This window comes from Pseudopipra pipra, chromosome 1 (genome assembly GCF_036250125.1).
Source record: "Pseudopipra pipra isolate bDixPip1 chromosome 1, bDixPip1.hap1, whole genome shotgun sequence".
Classification (NCBI taxonomy): Eukaryota; Metazoa; Chordata; class Aves; order Passeriformes; family Pipridae; genus Pseudopipra; species Pseudopipra pipra.
In genome coordinates this window covers 130,514,470-130,530,018 of record NC_087549.1, presented here as the reverse complement: position 1 = coordinate 130,530,018, position 15,549 = coordinate 130,514,470, and the positions used below count along the sequence as shown (strand labels likewise).

At 39.7% G+C, this 15,549-nt stretch overlaps 1 protein-coding gene across 8 annotated transcripts in view; it reads left to right on the top strand.

The window, feature by feature from the left end:
- DYNC1I1 (dynein cytoplasmic 1 intermediate chain 1) overlaps window positions 1-15,549 on the top strand; it is a 188,105-nt gene that overhangs the window by 35,874 nt on the left and 136,682 nt on the right. For 5 of the 8 annotated variants that reach the window (XM_064677031.1, XM_064677047.1, XM_064677017.1 and 2 more), the window contains exons 5-6: window positions 4,271-4,330; window positions 8,252-8,367. In XM_064677031.1, the coding sequence (XP_064533101.1) occupies window positions 4,271-4,330; window positions 8,252-8,367 (176 nt within the window). The remainder of the gene's footprint in view (window positions 1-4,270; window positions 4,331-8,251; window positions 8,368-15,549) is intronic. The other 3 variants (XM_064677039.1, XM_064677067.1, XM_064677057.1) reach the window with 1 other exon arrangement.

Here is a 15,549-nt window from a genome sequence, read left to right as displayed (position 1 = left end):
CCTAAGGGTTTGGAAGTCCACTCCTCCTCTTCAAGGAGTCTCTGGGGTTTGGGAAAGTAATACAGTCTTACCCCAAAACAGCTCTGTTGAGTTTTCCTCTGTTTTGTTGCCCGCTCTCCCTCCTGCAGGAACATCTCTGTGTCTTTCAGCTGGCTTCACGTTATCTCGTTTCTACTGGCCCCCTGCCTCCTCGTGACTCAGATCATGGCTACCCACCTTCTACAGCCATCCAATCCTTTAGTAAATGTATGACACCTGAGTTTCTTGCTTCTATTGGTTTCTTTCTACTCCCACCAACGGGTGAAAAAGAAGATGTATCAAAATTATCTGGTACTTTTTCAGTACTAAGCTGAAACAGCACCAGCATTAATACTCTCCTAAATTTGAGAAAAAAAATAGGTTACTGAGGTAAGAACACAGAGAAAATACAGAATACTAAAATACGCCTATCTAAAGGAAGAGAGTGAAAGCAAATCAGTTTACAGAGAAGATAATAACACTCGTACGTTGTCTACTTAGTGCAACATCTAAAAGCCCTCATTCCCTTTGTACTGATTTAGAACAACCAGTTATTTGGTAATACTTGCAGCTTTTTATCCTACAGGCAGCCACGGGCAGCTGTTGTGCACTGAACTTGTAAAAAGATGGATAACAGGGTGCTTAAACCCCAACACAGGGCTACTGTTTGCAACTGTGTGGGAGACTGATACAGCAATGAGTTGGGTAGTTCTGATTAAGAAAATGTCCGTGCTGTCTGGGTGGTGGAAATGGGTCGATCTGGCTTAGTCCTGACTGTGCTGCTCAGTGAATTTCCTCGGCCCCTTCCCATTGCTGGTGTCACTCATTTCACCCATTGGAGGAATCTGCAGGAGATTCATGGAAGGACTACAGACTGCAAGGGAGCACTACTTTTACCTGCTTGTTCCCATTAAAATGTTCAGGTAAAATGTTTTTGATCTTTTCTACATATATCTGTGCCAAAATCCATTGAATACATTCAGGGAAAATTTGACCAACTTGTGCTCTCTGAAAGGGTCTGCAGTGGGAGCACCTCTGCCTGACTGCTGACCAAGCAGCTCTCCTAGGTCATGTACTTGTCTTCAGGGTCTGTGATGTTACCCTCTCTACCTCTGTCTTTGCATGACTTGAAGTCCCAAAGCTTTTTCAGTTTTCTTTTATGAAGAAGAAAGAAAGAAGAGGAACCAGCACCTAATCCTTTTCCTTGTGATAAAGTCTCTGGAGGAAGAACTCATGCACTAGATTTGCAAAAGATTGGCAAGAACTTTTTTGCTGAAATCTAATGGCATTTCACAATCCCAGCTGAGAACTGTCCATAGGAGAATAGGCATAATTATGATGCTCATTCATATGATCAAGGAATGTCATATGCTGTGTCCGCTCATCACAAACAGATTAGCTTTAATTTTCTAGTCTGGATGACTGCACAGGTTACTCAACATTATCTTTGGTTTGCTAATCCTCAAAGAATCTATTTCTTTTTTGATGTTATTGCCATGGAAACTGGCTAAATTGCAGATCCAGATTACATCTTTACTGTTCACTCACTTTCATTTTGGTCTGCAGACTTCCTTTACATACTAGGAAGATGCAAAGAACAAATCAATATTGTTCCTTGAAACACAGAGTCACTCCTTGTGCTCTCCAGCCTTCACTGTGTGGGTGTAGCCACTTGTGTTCTCTCTCTTAGGACAAGAGACCAGAAACCTAAAGGTCTGCTACCTGCAGCCTCATTTTCTGCAATAACATTGCTCAGCCAAGCTTGAGAGGACAACTCAGCAGATTGCTTTCTTATCTATTTCTCAAGACTTTACAAGTATGCACACAGTGATGCAGAGAGAACAGTTACCATTTGGAGCACAAATTTAGGGAGTGTTTTGCACTGTTGAAAACAGGTATAATTAGGAGTCAAGGAGAATTGCTATTAAAAGTGTCAAGAGTGGTGAAGGCTCTATGTCAGAATCCAGATAATGAAGCACTTAAGGGAAGAACATGTCTCTACTATATGTCTGCATGGACCAAATGATGGCACAAACCATAGGTGTTACTGTTCTCATGTTTTTGGGATTTGAGTGCTGTCTTGAGTGTGGGAGATCTCTAAATTTATTTTGTTTAGGCATTCATCTAGGTACCAGGTAAACGGGCCCTCTCTTGTGACCTGGATGGATTCTTAGAGGTGAAATGTAGAGACTACACCTCTTTAGAGACCTGTTGCAAGCTCTTGTTTTAATCAAATGATAATGGAGTTCCTTCTGATGAAATGGCCTTTTTTCCTTGGGAAATTTTGTATGTTTGAAAGTGAATGTTGGGGGAAGAAATTGAAATGAGTTACATATATTTTCTTTTAAGTGTTTGGAAAACCTGGATAGGCATGTATAAGTAGCCCCTAGGCAGCGATAAGATTAGAAACTGGCACTTACATATCAAGTAAGTGATTGGTACGCTACCAACCTTGGTGATGTTACAAGTGTAATCTTCACACAGATAGCATTTTTTAGAGGATCTATAATTCATTAGTCACTGATGCCTTTGCCTTGCATCAGGCATTCAGGTCTTATGTCCACTTTCCACTGTACTTGCACTGCAGTCAAGTTACAAGGAAAAAATCTGTTCTTTATTGTTGTATTTCTTTGTCTCTGAACCTTTTGTAATACAGTTTCATTTTGGAGAAGTCTTTATCAATGGGAAGTCTTTTATCCCAATAGACATCACTATGGATCATAAGAAGTTGAGGGAAATAAGTGCCCTTATGCTGCATGAGAAAGCAGTTTTGCATTACCGTTTTTCATTCTGTTTCTATGCAAAGGATGTTGAGATTGCTTCTCTTTCACTCTGACATGACAGAGTGCAACATATGCCCTTGTTTGTCTCTCCAGAGAGTGAGTTAACATTGGTAATAGAATGGGTGAGTTTACTAAGAATAGGAGGTAGAATAATTATTTGGCTTTAAGAGATCTATTTCTAACCTATTTCAATAACTTCTTAGTTTATATGAGTGCTTCATTGGCAGAGGTTGCTGTTGTTGCAGAAAGGCTTGCGTAAATGGAGCATGGCTGGTTATATGGCTGTTTTTGGCTGAACCTGGTAATATTATGTTCTTTGTATCCTCAAAATTTGCATTCAGAAGAAATGAGAGGAGCTTTTAATTTTGTCAGCTGTCATTATCCAGTGTGTTTGCATGATTCACCTACTTTAGTGAAGGAGGACTTTGCTAATGAGAGCAGTGCATAATCTAGTGTTCATACTACAGGAAAAGGTGCTCAGGAGCCAAACGTGTGTTCCTGATTCTGTCATGGATTCTGGCAGTTTTCTTGCATATAAAATGTGGCTTCCTGAGGGTGAAAAAACTAAATAAAATTAGGAGCCAGGGAATGAGCAGGCACTTTGAAAATGTTGGCCTCGATATGTCAATTTTTGCATTTCTAAATTGGAGGATTACAAGTATTTTATAGGATTCTGGAAAGGCTCTGTGAGTGTTTGCAAAGTGTTTTAGAGCTGGTAGTAGGGCAAGTTGCACTGCAATGCAGGGAGCAACGTCTTCAGATCACACCTCTTGAGCATTCGTACAATTGGTGACAGCCTCATATGACAGCAATCCATTAAGAGACTGTCATAGATCTGATGTTCCCAGATGTATCATTCCCATCTTCCCCAGGAATTTTATCTGGAGGAAAAGAAGAAGAATTTGTTTGTTTGTCCCAGATGCCCCCAGAGTATGTCAGAGCTGCTGTTCCATGTTCCATTTGTTGTCATATGCGTTATGTGACATTCATGCCCAGAGCACTGTTGCACAAGATGGTTGACTGTCCATGTCAGGGGGTTGTGAAGGGATGGACTCTTTGGTGGAGTTCATGGCAAGTGCTCAGTCTACCTTATCAAAAAACATAAATAAATTGTGCCTGCAGATTTTACAGGTTATTGTGATTGCATCAACCATAGTTAAAGAATTAGAAATCTTTCAGGAAAAGGAAAAAAACCCGACTCCATGTTTAATTAATCAATATCTGACAGGAAATCCAGCTTCTTCCCTTTTTTTATCAATAATATTTAATTTTAATAAGTTGCCTGCCCTGTCACAGTTTGACATACAAACCTTGTTTGACATATGGTGGCTGTTGCTTGCACTTGGAAGTTGAATGTACTACATAGACCATGTAACTAATGAGATGGGGTTTTGTTCATCCTTTCAGTTAATTTTATGTGTTCTTTTTTTTCCCTCCCCTTCGTGCTGCACGGCTGATTACCACCCTAGGACCTTGCAATGGGACACAGACCCCTCAGTGCTGCAACTCCAGTCTGACTCTGAACTTGGGTATATGTCAGCTCTTTCTGTTATAAGTTATTTCTTTGCAAGAATTATGTTGAAAATGCTTCCTAGTTGAGCTGGTTGTGTGTGTGATTTTTATTTGCTTTGTCGACTCAAAAAGACCATAGCTTAAGTTTTCTTTTTTTAGTTTCATAAATAAGAAGCCTCAGCAAAGCCATTGTTGTAGAAAAAAACCCCAACTATTTAAATAATCTCATGAAAAGATAAGTTGCTGTTTCTGTTGCCTGAAACACAATACAAATAACTATTTCATTATAGATGAAATGTTATTATTGTGGCACATATATGCATGTACAGTTACATTGATCTTGTTTGTACCTGTTGATTCAGACTGTTCTCTCTGAATCATTTGCAAGGTACTTTGCCCCCTCCTTTCTGTCTGCCATAGTTATGCTGTTTCCACATGCAGTAACAATTTCCTGGTTTTCATTAGCCATTGTGTATGTGCTTATAATTGTGCACTTAAATATGATCATAACACAAGAGTAATTGCCATCTTAGTTGAGTTCAGGCCAATCAAGATTTTTTTAAATTGTACTAGAGCTAAAATAAATATTTTCTAGTTTGGGATGGAACTTCTTTACCCCAAGCATGTGAAAAAAAATCATTAATTTAAATAATTTAGAAATGCTTACCTGCAGAGATATTTAGGATAAACTGTTCCTCTAAAAGCATAGGTAGCAGTACTTCAAGTTCTTCAGAGCTTGAGTCATAGGCAAAACCAAATCACTGTCTCGAAAAATTTGCTCTACCTATGAACTTACAGGCTTTCCTGTCTGAGTGTCCAGGCAAGTGTCTTGTGCTTTTCTAGTTTGTATGCTAGTTCATTCACCATTCTATAAGAAAACCAACAATTTCCTTTAACTGATTGACAGTGCTCCCATCTGCAGTTAGGGATGTTTCGGCTATTCACCAGGAAAGATCAGAAGGAGAATATCCAGAAAGGATATTCCAAACAGGTTCTCCATATCCAGAACTGCTAGGAATGTTTACAGTCTTCACAAGATTATGGCTTCAAATAGGTCCAGCTTCTACAACTTTACCTGAACTGTACCAAAAAGGTAAAGTTTTTTGAGCTGTTTTAACATACAGAAACCCTTTAGGAATCTCAGCTGGTTTTTTTTTCCAGAAGTTTGGGTTAAAAGATGAGCATGCCTAGGAGCAAGGTTCCTCAAAGAGTTGTTCAAGGCAAGTCCCTTTATTTGACTCATGAAAAGATAACCCTGTATATAGCTATGAGACTTCAATCATTTATGAGCAGTGAGTGCAAAGGCAAGAAAGAAGCATGCCAAAGAGCAAATCCATAGGTATACACTTTGATGGAGGTTCTGCCCCTTTGAAAGAAAAATGTCTTGAAAACCAAAGCAGAGTTAAACTTTCCTCTAATGTCATAAGACTAGATAAAAAAACTCCAAAATCCAATGCAAAAGAAATTCTGCAGTCAGCAAATACATGATATGTGCAGCAAAACACTTCTAGCAGATACATCTTTCTTCTGGTACCTATAGACAGAGGAACCAATTTTATTGGGTGGACTTTAGTTACTGTCCTTCTACTCACATCCCATTGGCAGTTTTGAAAGGAATCCTTCAAAGCTTAAGTGCTCTCTAAGATGAATATTCAGGTAATACATAAGAATTATGAGCAGCTTCAATGAAAAATGGGGATAAGAAAACAATAGACAGTTTAGTGTTGCCCTAAAAAGAACTAGAGACTAGAACGTTACAGTTCATATTTGATAGAGTCCAGATACTGAAAGGATGCACCAATTGTCTCCAAGTGCTTGGCTAGGCCAAGTTTTAGTTACACAAGAACAATTACAGGTTGCTTTACAGGGGCAAAAAATAATCAGGAGATCATGTTACTTCAGATGAAGAAGGACTTCCCTATCTTCACCAGTAGTTACTACACTATGGGTGGCACAAGGCATTTGTACAGGCAGCAGCAATGTCTGAACTGTAAATGTTTTAGGTGAAAAATTCCACACGCTGTCTCAGCACAGTGCTCTGGGATTTAGCTCACTTCTTGGATAGCAGGGTACAAAGAGATTAAACCAACCAGCTGTTTAATCCAGCTAGCTGTTCCCCCTCCTCATGTGAGGAGATACAGAATGACCTCATGTGAAACTGTTGTTAGAATTACGTGAGGTTCTAATTAGGTCTAGATTAGACAAATAATTATTTAGGGATTACACTTGACCAAGACCACTGTCAAGAGACTTTCAATTCAGGAGGCTTAAGATTCTCGGTAAATGGAAAGAGTAGCCTGGGGCAGCAGGGGACTGGTTACATTGGAAAGTCTAACTGACCAAATTAGATTGCACATCTGGTGTTAAAGAAGGGAAAAACACATCAGATACTGCTCATATTTATTAAAGCTTGAATTCACACAGACCCTCAGTTAAAGCAGCTACAAAAATGTAATACTACTAAAACTTCTGTTACCTTAAGAAGTTTTTCTGCCCCCAGTAACAAGGTAGAAGTTCTTCTGTAAAATTTTCTGACAATTGTTCACATTGGCAAAGTCACAGATGGTTGTAAGGAGGGAGACTTGTTAATTTTTCATCTTTGTAAAGAGCTCAGAGCCATAACAACTGTTTCTGCTCTAGTGGTTTGTTACGCGATACAGCTGATTGGTACTGATGAATCTAATTGCATCAGCTTAATAACAACTCAGCCAGTAAGATAGAACAGAAAAATATATAGCTGATGTAGCGTTAACCACCTGAAAAGTTCAGTAGGTGTTATCCAATGATGACAGTTTCTTTTTGAGACTTCCATTTCCTTTCAGGTATCAATCTTAATTGAATACCGACACCATTGTAAATTAATAAGATAAAAATCCCTTTGACTTCCGTTCTTCTGACAGTCTGGAAAATGAAGAGGATATGGCTAATGTGCATGAATTTTCTGCTTTTCAAAGTTGTTCTCTCTAATAACATGACAGTTGAGAAACATTGTGTCCATGAATTTATTTCCCATAAATGCACAAACGTGCTCACACTTGCAGATTTAGGCAACTGGACTTACTCAGTTGATTTGTTTATTATGCTTGCATTCTTTTCTCTGCCGAAAATTGACATATTTTCCAAACACTTGCAAGTAATCATTTGTATATTCTTCACTTCCTGCAAACAGAAAAATAATATTCAGGAAATAAACTTATTTCCCACACACACACACTGTTGAATGAACTGTGTACGACAAAGTATTCATGACCATGTTCAGCTGTCTCTCTTCTCTTTCCCTTACCCACTTACAGTTGGCTCCACTGATTTATTTCATATGATTTATTTAGAGTAAGGGAAGTAGTCAAAAAAGAAGGCTATTCTTGCCCTGTTCCAGTTGTGTTTTAGCTCTCCTTCAGCCCTTGAATTAGGACTTTATTAATCATAAACCTACATCAATTCCACTACTAATGACTCCTGTGGAAGGGAGAATCTCCTTTATAGAAATCACCCAACTTGCCAATTAAAAGCTCTATTATTGCTCTCAGCTGAACATCTGACAGTCCTAATCTGGTGTGGTTTACACCTTTCCATTATTGTGTTTCCCAGGCTGAGGATGAACTCTTTTGAGCAGGCAGAACGTTGTAGTAATGATGACATGAAAGAGAATTTTGTTGCATGCTAAGAAGGGCGCAAGCAGGTCATTTCTCACTCCCATTTACAGTCCCTCTCAGCAGCATGATCTAGAGGTTCAGTAACTGTACTTTATTATGGCAAATGGTTCTCAGGTTAATTTTGTTCACTGCAATTAGGTACTTCTCATGCATACTGTATTGTGTTTCATCTTAACAAACACCAAAGTGTTTTTTTATTCTGTTCATAAAAGCAAACACTTTTGTTCCTGCTGCTGATTTACATTTAATGTGACTAACCTTTTGATGTCATGTATTCCACCTTAGACGCAGACTGCACAAACTAGGGGTGTCAAAGATTACCCAGGTTGATTTCTTACCTCGGGAGGTGGTATCATACTCCAAGGAGACACAGACACCTCTTGCCACACATCAATCTGAAGGTAAGATATTTTTTTCTCAAAAAACATTTTCATAGGAAGTTAGTATTTGAGTGAGAGTTAAAGAATGCAACAAAACTAATAGTAAATCATAATATAGCTGTTTATCATGTATTTTCTGCAAGCCAGGTATTGTTTATGAGATTAATGGCTGTTCTGGTGAAAATAATTATAATAATGACTTTAAATACAGGTAGAACCAAACTGCTTCTGACTTACAATAGGTTGTGCTTAGATAGCAGTTTAATGGGAACATATTTTCAAATAAATAATTATGAATATAATTAAAATAGTGCTTTGTTCAGGTTTTTTTGCTTTCTCAAGGAAGTTATTCATTCCATGCTTTGCAAAGAGGCAGTCTTGGAAAGTTGCCCTCAGTTGTTTGGTCAGTGTCCCCCTGCCATAGGTGAGCTTAGGAGAAGCTGTAGCTTATCTCCATGTACTGAAAAATGAGGTTTGCATACTTTGATATGGATGGTCTTACTTTCCCCCTGGTGACATCATGCTGAAATATGTCCTCCTGGAGGTGTTTGTTAGCTGTTTGGCTTTCCTGTTGATAAATAAATACATGGAGTAGGTAGGGAAGTGATGATCTATCTGTTCCATAGATTACACACTTGCCAGTTTTGTACTGCAAAATGCTGATTGCAGGTCAGTAGGGTACCATTTAAACTGAATTCAAAACTGTGCCTTAGCCTGTGATCTACACGCTATTACAAAGCAGGTAGAAGAAAAAAAACTGATGACAGTCTTGACTGTAATTTTTGCTGTTAACAATGAAGGACCAAAAAAGTTCAACAGCTGAGTGCTTTTTGCAGCAGTTAGTGTAAAACTTCACCAGGTTCTGTGCAGAGAAGAAAAATACTCAAGTAGGTTCAGAAGGTGGTGCTGGTGGTAAATCTCTTTAAATATAAGTTACTGTCAGGAAAGATAGAGTGATAAACATAGCCAGCTTTTTTTTTTCTGCAATTGGGTTACCAGGTCTGCCTTAGGAACCAGAAATGGAAATTGCTGAGCCAGATTCTGAGATTCTCCTTTCCTGGACCACAAGTTTACCCTGGTTATCTGTGGACTTAAATAGTCCTTCAAACATAGACAACCCTGTTGCTTGGATGATACTCACTGAGCATCATGTCCAGAGAGCTTTTCCTGCTCATAAGGAGAGGCTGTCTCAGAATCAATCCAGCCTCAATCCAGCTCATCTCTCTTTGCCTCTCTGCTGGCTGCTGAAGCTTTGAGAAGATGGGGATTGCCCCTGAGTCCTTGGTGCTCAACCCTGGATCATTATCATGGAGTTGTCTTTAGGTCAGATAGAAAGGATGCCTTTCCTCACTGACACAGGGCCTTTATCCAATGGAAGAACCTATGGATGTGGGGAATTTAAGACTTGGCTTTGATGTGTTTGCATCCCTCAGAGTTCCAACTCCAGCACTCACTAGCTGACCTGCCTTTCTGAACAGACCGACCTCTCTTGAGGAAGCAACTTCTTCCAGTAAGATCTTCTTGCTTTTTTTTGTCAAGGAGCTCTTCAACTATTACAAAATCCTTTTCTTGACTAGACAAGAGGACAATCTCCTACCCTTCAAGGAAAAAAAACCCAAACAGCAGTGTGATGCAGTGGAGCCTGGCAGTCAGGACAGTAAGCAGAGAGGGCAGTGTCATTTCTCTTGGTCCTACCAGCACAAAGAAAGCTTACTTATTCCTCGTATGTATGAAAGACAAGTGCAAACATAAGAAGTCATGGACTTTAAACTGCCTAGGCCAAAACTCTGATGGAAGAGATCAAATGGGGATATGCGGTTTTGGCAACTGGATTTGTTATCTTTTGTATTTTCGGTGTCATTACAGCCAAGGAAAAGCACCAACAACAGTGAGGTTTTTTACATACTTAAACACAGGGAAAATATCACCCAATCACTTCACTCAGATGCATGATGGAGAGAAAGTCTAACATATTTCCTTTCAAATCTGCTGCTAGGGAATTTTCGGCACATAGCTTGGATGCGAGTATGGCTGTGCATCAGCGAAAGAGAGTCAGGAAAGTTTGGTTCCATTGAAAGAGTATTTAGTTGGAAACTGTCTAGGGGGTAAATAAGCACTGTGATTTTGGTCTCCCGGGTCTGATGGAAATGAATTCTCACGTTTTCAATTTCCCAAGCCTCTTTATAAATGTTGACCCCTTCATACTGTTACTCTAAACGTAAACAGCAAACAGAGGGGAATTCCTCGGGAAAGCAGTTTTGAGAAGTCTCTACACTGTTTCTATGCATTCATGTGATAAAATATAGCCATTATCTTTACAAGATAAATTGCTAGGCCATTAGTATGGTTATGGGTTCAGTTATTCAGCATCTGAAGCCTTAGATTTTGAGAATAGAAAATAAGAAACTTCTCATTTACTTAGATGAGTCTGACTTCAACTTTCAGAATTCGCTCTTTCTCTATCTGCCTCGAATACTGGAAATGTCAAAATGCAGAATTTTAGGATGAGAATGTCATGTGCTTGCTTCTTGTTTGGAAAACAACTAATGAAGGGTACAGCTGGCTGGAAAGATGGGTGAAAGAGGATTTGAGAGTCCATTCAAAGTTCTTTAGCTTTTTTGAAATGTCAGTATCAGGTTTTCTGCATATTGCTTCTCCAGAGAAAAAGAAAGAAACTCTGAGATACTTTAAACCTACAACTGTTCTGGAGCTCAGTGGATGTAGGCCTTTGTAGTAATGGTTATTGCCCACCAAACCTTATAAAACTGGTAAAGGAAGGGTTCACTCTGGTAAGTGCATGTGGTGCCAGAAAGCCAGATGCTATATGCAGTGAAGTCTCAGCTTGTCAGCTGCTAATTTTAGAAGAAATAATGTGGCATTATTCTTCACTGTATAAAAACAGATTAATTCCTCTTTTCAGAACAGGTAATTTGCTTTATTTCAGAGGAATAATGACATGTCACTTCTCCCAATGACTCTATTATTTAGGGAGATGTGTATATGCATCATTCAACCCTTTGATCACAAGCACCTATTTCTTTCGCTTTATTTAGGTCACAGTAAGCTTCAGCCTTTTCTTTTCTTCCTTGCAGGATGACTTCAAAAACATACAGATCTTGGCTCTGAAGCCTGAGAAAAAACGTGCTCTTTACTTTTCCCCTCCTTCTTCTATAATTGAACTTGAATTTAGGTATTTGTAGGCATTGAGAGACATTTCACTTGTGTTGCTTTTTCCACTCTGGAGTTGATTAAGACCTAGACTATGACAAATGTTTTCTGAGAGGTCTCTGGGACATGTTCCTTCATTATGCAGAGACTCTCACATCACCCAGGAGTGGCAGCCCCATGTAGCCTTCGATGGTTGGACCCTCCAAAGCACTGCAGACCTGCTCTTTGCTGAAGGCATCCCTGGAAGAAAGCAGCCACAGAAAAGCCATGGCCTAGCCTCTGCCCAGGATGAATTCCTCACTGCCATACAGCAGTGGAAGGAGGTCTGTATGTCTGCCTGCAAATCAGCTTTTCAGATAGGAAAGCAGTCTGCACATTCAAGCTCTCCTAAATGCCTGCCTCAGCTCCATCTTACTGTTCTGCTCTTTAGTGGGCCAAGAGGTAAAATCTCAGTGAGGAAAACATCATGCTGTCCCTGCACAGACAAGGGAGGTAATCCTCTGATCTGGCTCCCCTCAGAAACTGGAAGGCAGCAAGGTGGTGAAGGTCTGTGAGCTCTCTGGCTTTGCTGGCCAGTGTCAGGAGTGTTGTTATTTCTCTTTTGTGAGGTAGAAACTCCTTCATCAATAAAATGAGATGTTCTCAGGTTCTGGCTTGCCAGACTGTCACTGGAAATAGGCTAATCAGATATGCATTTCTGAAAAAGCAGGTCCTGTGTATAAGAGAAAAAGATCTGACTTTCTAGAACAATGGATGTCCTAGGTACTTCATCTGTTTATCATCTTCAACAGATGTTTGTTCACGTGGGGAAAACAAATGATATGCCACACTCTCCTCCTGAGCAGGATAACTTCATTGTGTATCACAAACGTAGCCCAGTTCTGGCAAGGAGTAGAACTGAGACCTGTGATCCATCTGTTTATCTGCCATATTCAAACACTGAGGATATTTTTAAAAAGGAAAAATTAGCTCTCTCCTCCATCTGGAAGTAGACTGGAATGAAGTGGCAAAATGGACGTGGAGCTGCAGAGGCTGGGTTGGGTTCTGCATGTCTCTGACAGGGTAATTCTCTGAATTAAGGTTCCTGAAAGTTATCCTTTTTAGTGCACTGAGGGAGGAGTGGGGAATTCTGCTCACAGTCAGGCTCATGAGACCAAAACATAAGTTTGGGTGCATGAGACCAAATCTAAGTGCCTGCTGTAGGTTGAACCCAAACTCTCTAGATGCCACTGATCACATTGACTAGTTCTTCACTAACTAGCTTGATAACAGAGCACGTCATGTGGGCATATTAATGTAGACTTCTCATTATTGAGTAAAATGCGCATGACTTAGGGAGTCATGCATTGACATCGTGTGAGGGCTGTGTCCTACTTCGAATTTTAGTAATTGAATGATCTGTGACTAGGACTGTCAAGTGCTAGTGCTGTGCAAGCAAGTCAGGCCTCTGTAATTTTATCATTTCCATTATAAAATCCATAGATAAAGCTATTTATACTTTCGTTGTTAGGGTCTGAGACTTCCGGGTTCAATCAGTGTGGGGATCTGTGCAGCAGAGTTCTAGCACATCGAATTCTGCACCAACCCTTTTGTGTCTTCCTGTGGCTGACTGTAACTCAGCTTTGTGAATGTATGCTGTACTTAAGAAAACCCAGTCCCAGAACTAGTCATACTTGAGTTTTCCCATGCCCAGTCTGGCTAGAGCTCATGGCTCAGAAGCTGGGGTTTAAGCTAAAGAGCTTACTTTGGCTTTTTCCTTCCTGAGAATCTTAAGCTCAGCTCCAGTCTGAAGAGAACAAGTCTGGACCCAAGAATAGCTTTGAACCCCTTATTTAGTGGGAAATACAGATGCACATTTGTGCATTAATGTGCATGAAATGTTTGTGTTGAGATACATGAACATGTTTGATGGAAAGGCATTGGACATAATTGTGGGGAGAAAAAGAGACCTGTTGTAAACAAAAAGGTGTTGGAAAACAGAGCTGAACTGGGATAGAAATTACTATGAAAAAGAGAAGACAATCTAAAAATGAATCAGTGTTAAAGTGGAAGTTCTGTTTTTAAAGAGACAGAGCCTTAACATTAGTACTAATGGACACTAATTTTTAAGAAATACTGTGCTCTATCCTAGGCAGTATCACGTATCACTGGCTGTTTTTAGTTAGCTGTAGAAATCTAGTTTGCCTTTCCTTCTCAAGCTGCAGTCCATCGGAGTCATACTGTGGATTTCAATAGCTGGCATAAACACCCTAATTCAAGACCACTTTGTTTGATTAAATCAACAAAGCTTAATCTGTGCTGTTGTACCAGACTGTACAAGATCGGATAAGACTAGAATGAAGTGGAGCAAAGATTTGAGGCATTGCGCTGTACAACAGTATTTAAATATTTCACTTTTATTCCTGTCACAACTTCAACCTTTTCTAAGTAAGAAGAATTCAAAGCTGGAATTTTAAAATTTTATTTATTTATTTATTTATGTATTTAAATTTGGAGTAAAAATATTTCAAAGGCATTCAGGCAGCGCCCTCTGGTGGTGAAACGGTGAAGTGAATAAGGGATGCTGTCGGGGAAGGATGCAGGAATGCTAGTGCGACCTGCAGAAAAACTCTTGTCGAATCTTTTATCTGAGGCAAGAAATATAATTAAAAGAAGATGCTTTAGCTGTGTGACTGAGAAGCTGTATAAATGCAGGTGCTGGTGAAAGAAGTGTGAGAAGAGACCAAGGTATTACATAAAAGTTGGGGGAAAAAATATATTATTTAGATATGTTTAAAAAAAAAAAGCCTTGAAAATCAGTTATAGATATCATGACAAAAACCCAGTGCAGTAATACACTAGTGAAATCAATTGTTCTTGCCAATCCCTTTTTGAAGTACAGTTACTAAAGTACAGTTAGTTAAAATTAATATTCTCCAGGACAGCCATAACAGGCAGCTACCAGCTGTGGTGGGTCTGTGTTCCACTCCTAGCAGCTACAGACCTTGGGTGTATGCCTCTAAAGGCTTTCTTCACCAGCTGGCTCATGATAATTTTCTGTGGTACAGAATTAGGGTAAGGACTTGGCTTTAGAAATGTGTTTCTGTGGGTTTTGTTGTGCAGAAAAATATGTTTGAAACTCACAGGAGTTTCTGTTCGGAGGAAGAATGAAGAGGCCATAGTCTTTGGTCATGCACAGTTTGGTGTTTGAGTGTGGAAGGGGACATCAAATGTCTATTCTCATAAAATATGTCATGGGCATGGGCTAAAACAGGATTTCTGTAAGACAGTCCCACTCCATTTCTAAAAGGTGGCCTAACAGGAAATTTTTCAGCAATCATTGCTGCAGTATTTGCCTCTATTCCCTGTTTCTTCTCCCAGGTCCTCTCTAAAGACTTCTGGAGGAGGGCTTTTCTTATACCCAAGATGTTTTTCAGATAGTCTTCTGCAGAGAGTCCTCTTAATGATCAACTGTTCTGAACAGGCAGATCTGACAATTTATTAAGCATCAGTAATTCTCAGAGTATTATCTACTAAGAACTGATTAAACAGAGAGAAGATTGCCTCTGGTCACACACAGTAGGAGGTCTAAGGAAGGAAAACTCTTTAGAGATCTTAGACTTTGTCCTTGCTCATTTCATTAAACATTTGGCTCTTTGCAGCTCCGCCACGATATTAACAAAATCTTGGGAAGGTCTTCTGAAAATCAGGTGCACACACTTAGGAGCTTCCTGCTCCAAAGTGACCCTGGCCTTCTGCAGACTGTGGTTTCTTTTGCATGAGGTACCTCTGCATTAAATGCAAGCCCAGAAAATATATCTAGTAATTCTTTACAAGAGTGGAGTGAAAACAACAGGCTTGTCAGAACTGCACTTACACCTTCTCTAAACCATTCGGGCCCCAGAAGATGAGGAACAAACCAGAAAGTTTAACTGCCTTCTCAATGAAATGAGGGACCGGTTTTAGGGCTGTGGCTGCCTTGGAGAGAATTGTTGTGCAACTGTCATTCTGGGCACAGAAGCAATACTGCTTCAAAGCCTCTACAGACATCATGGA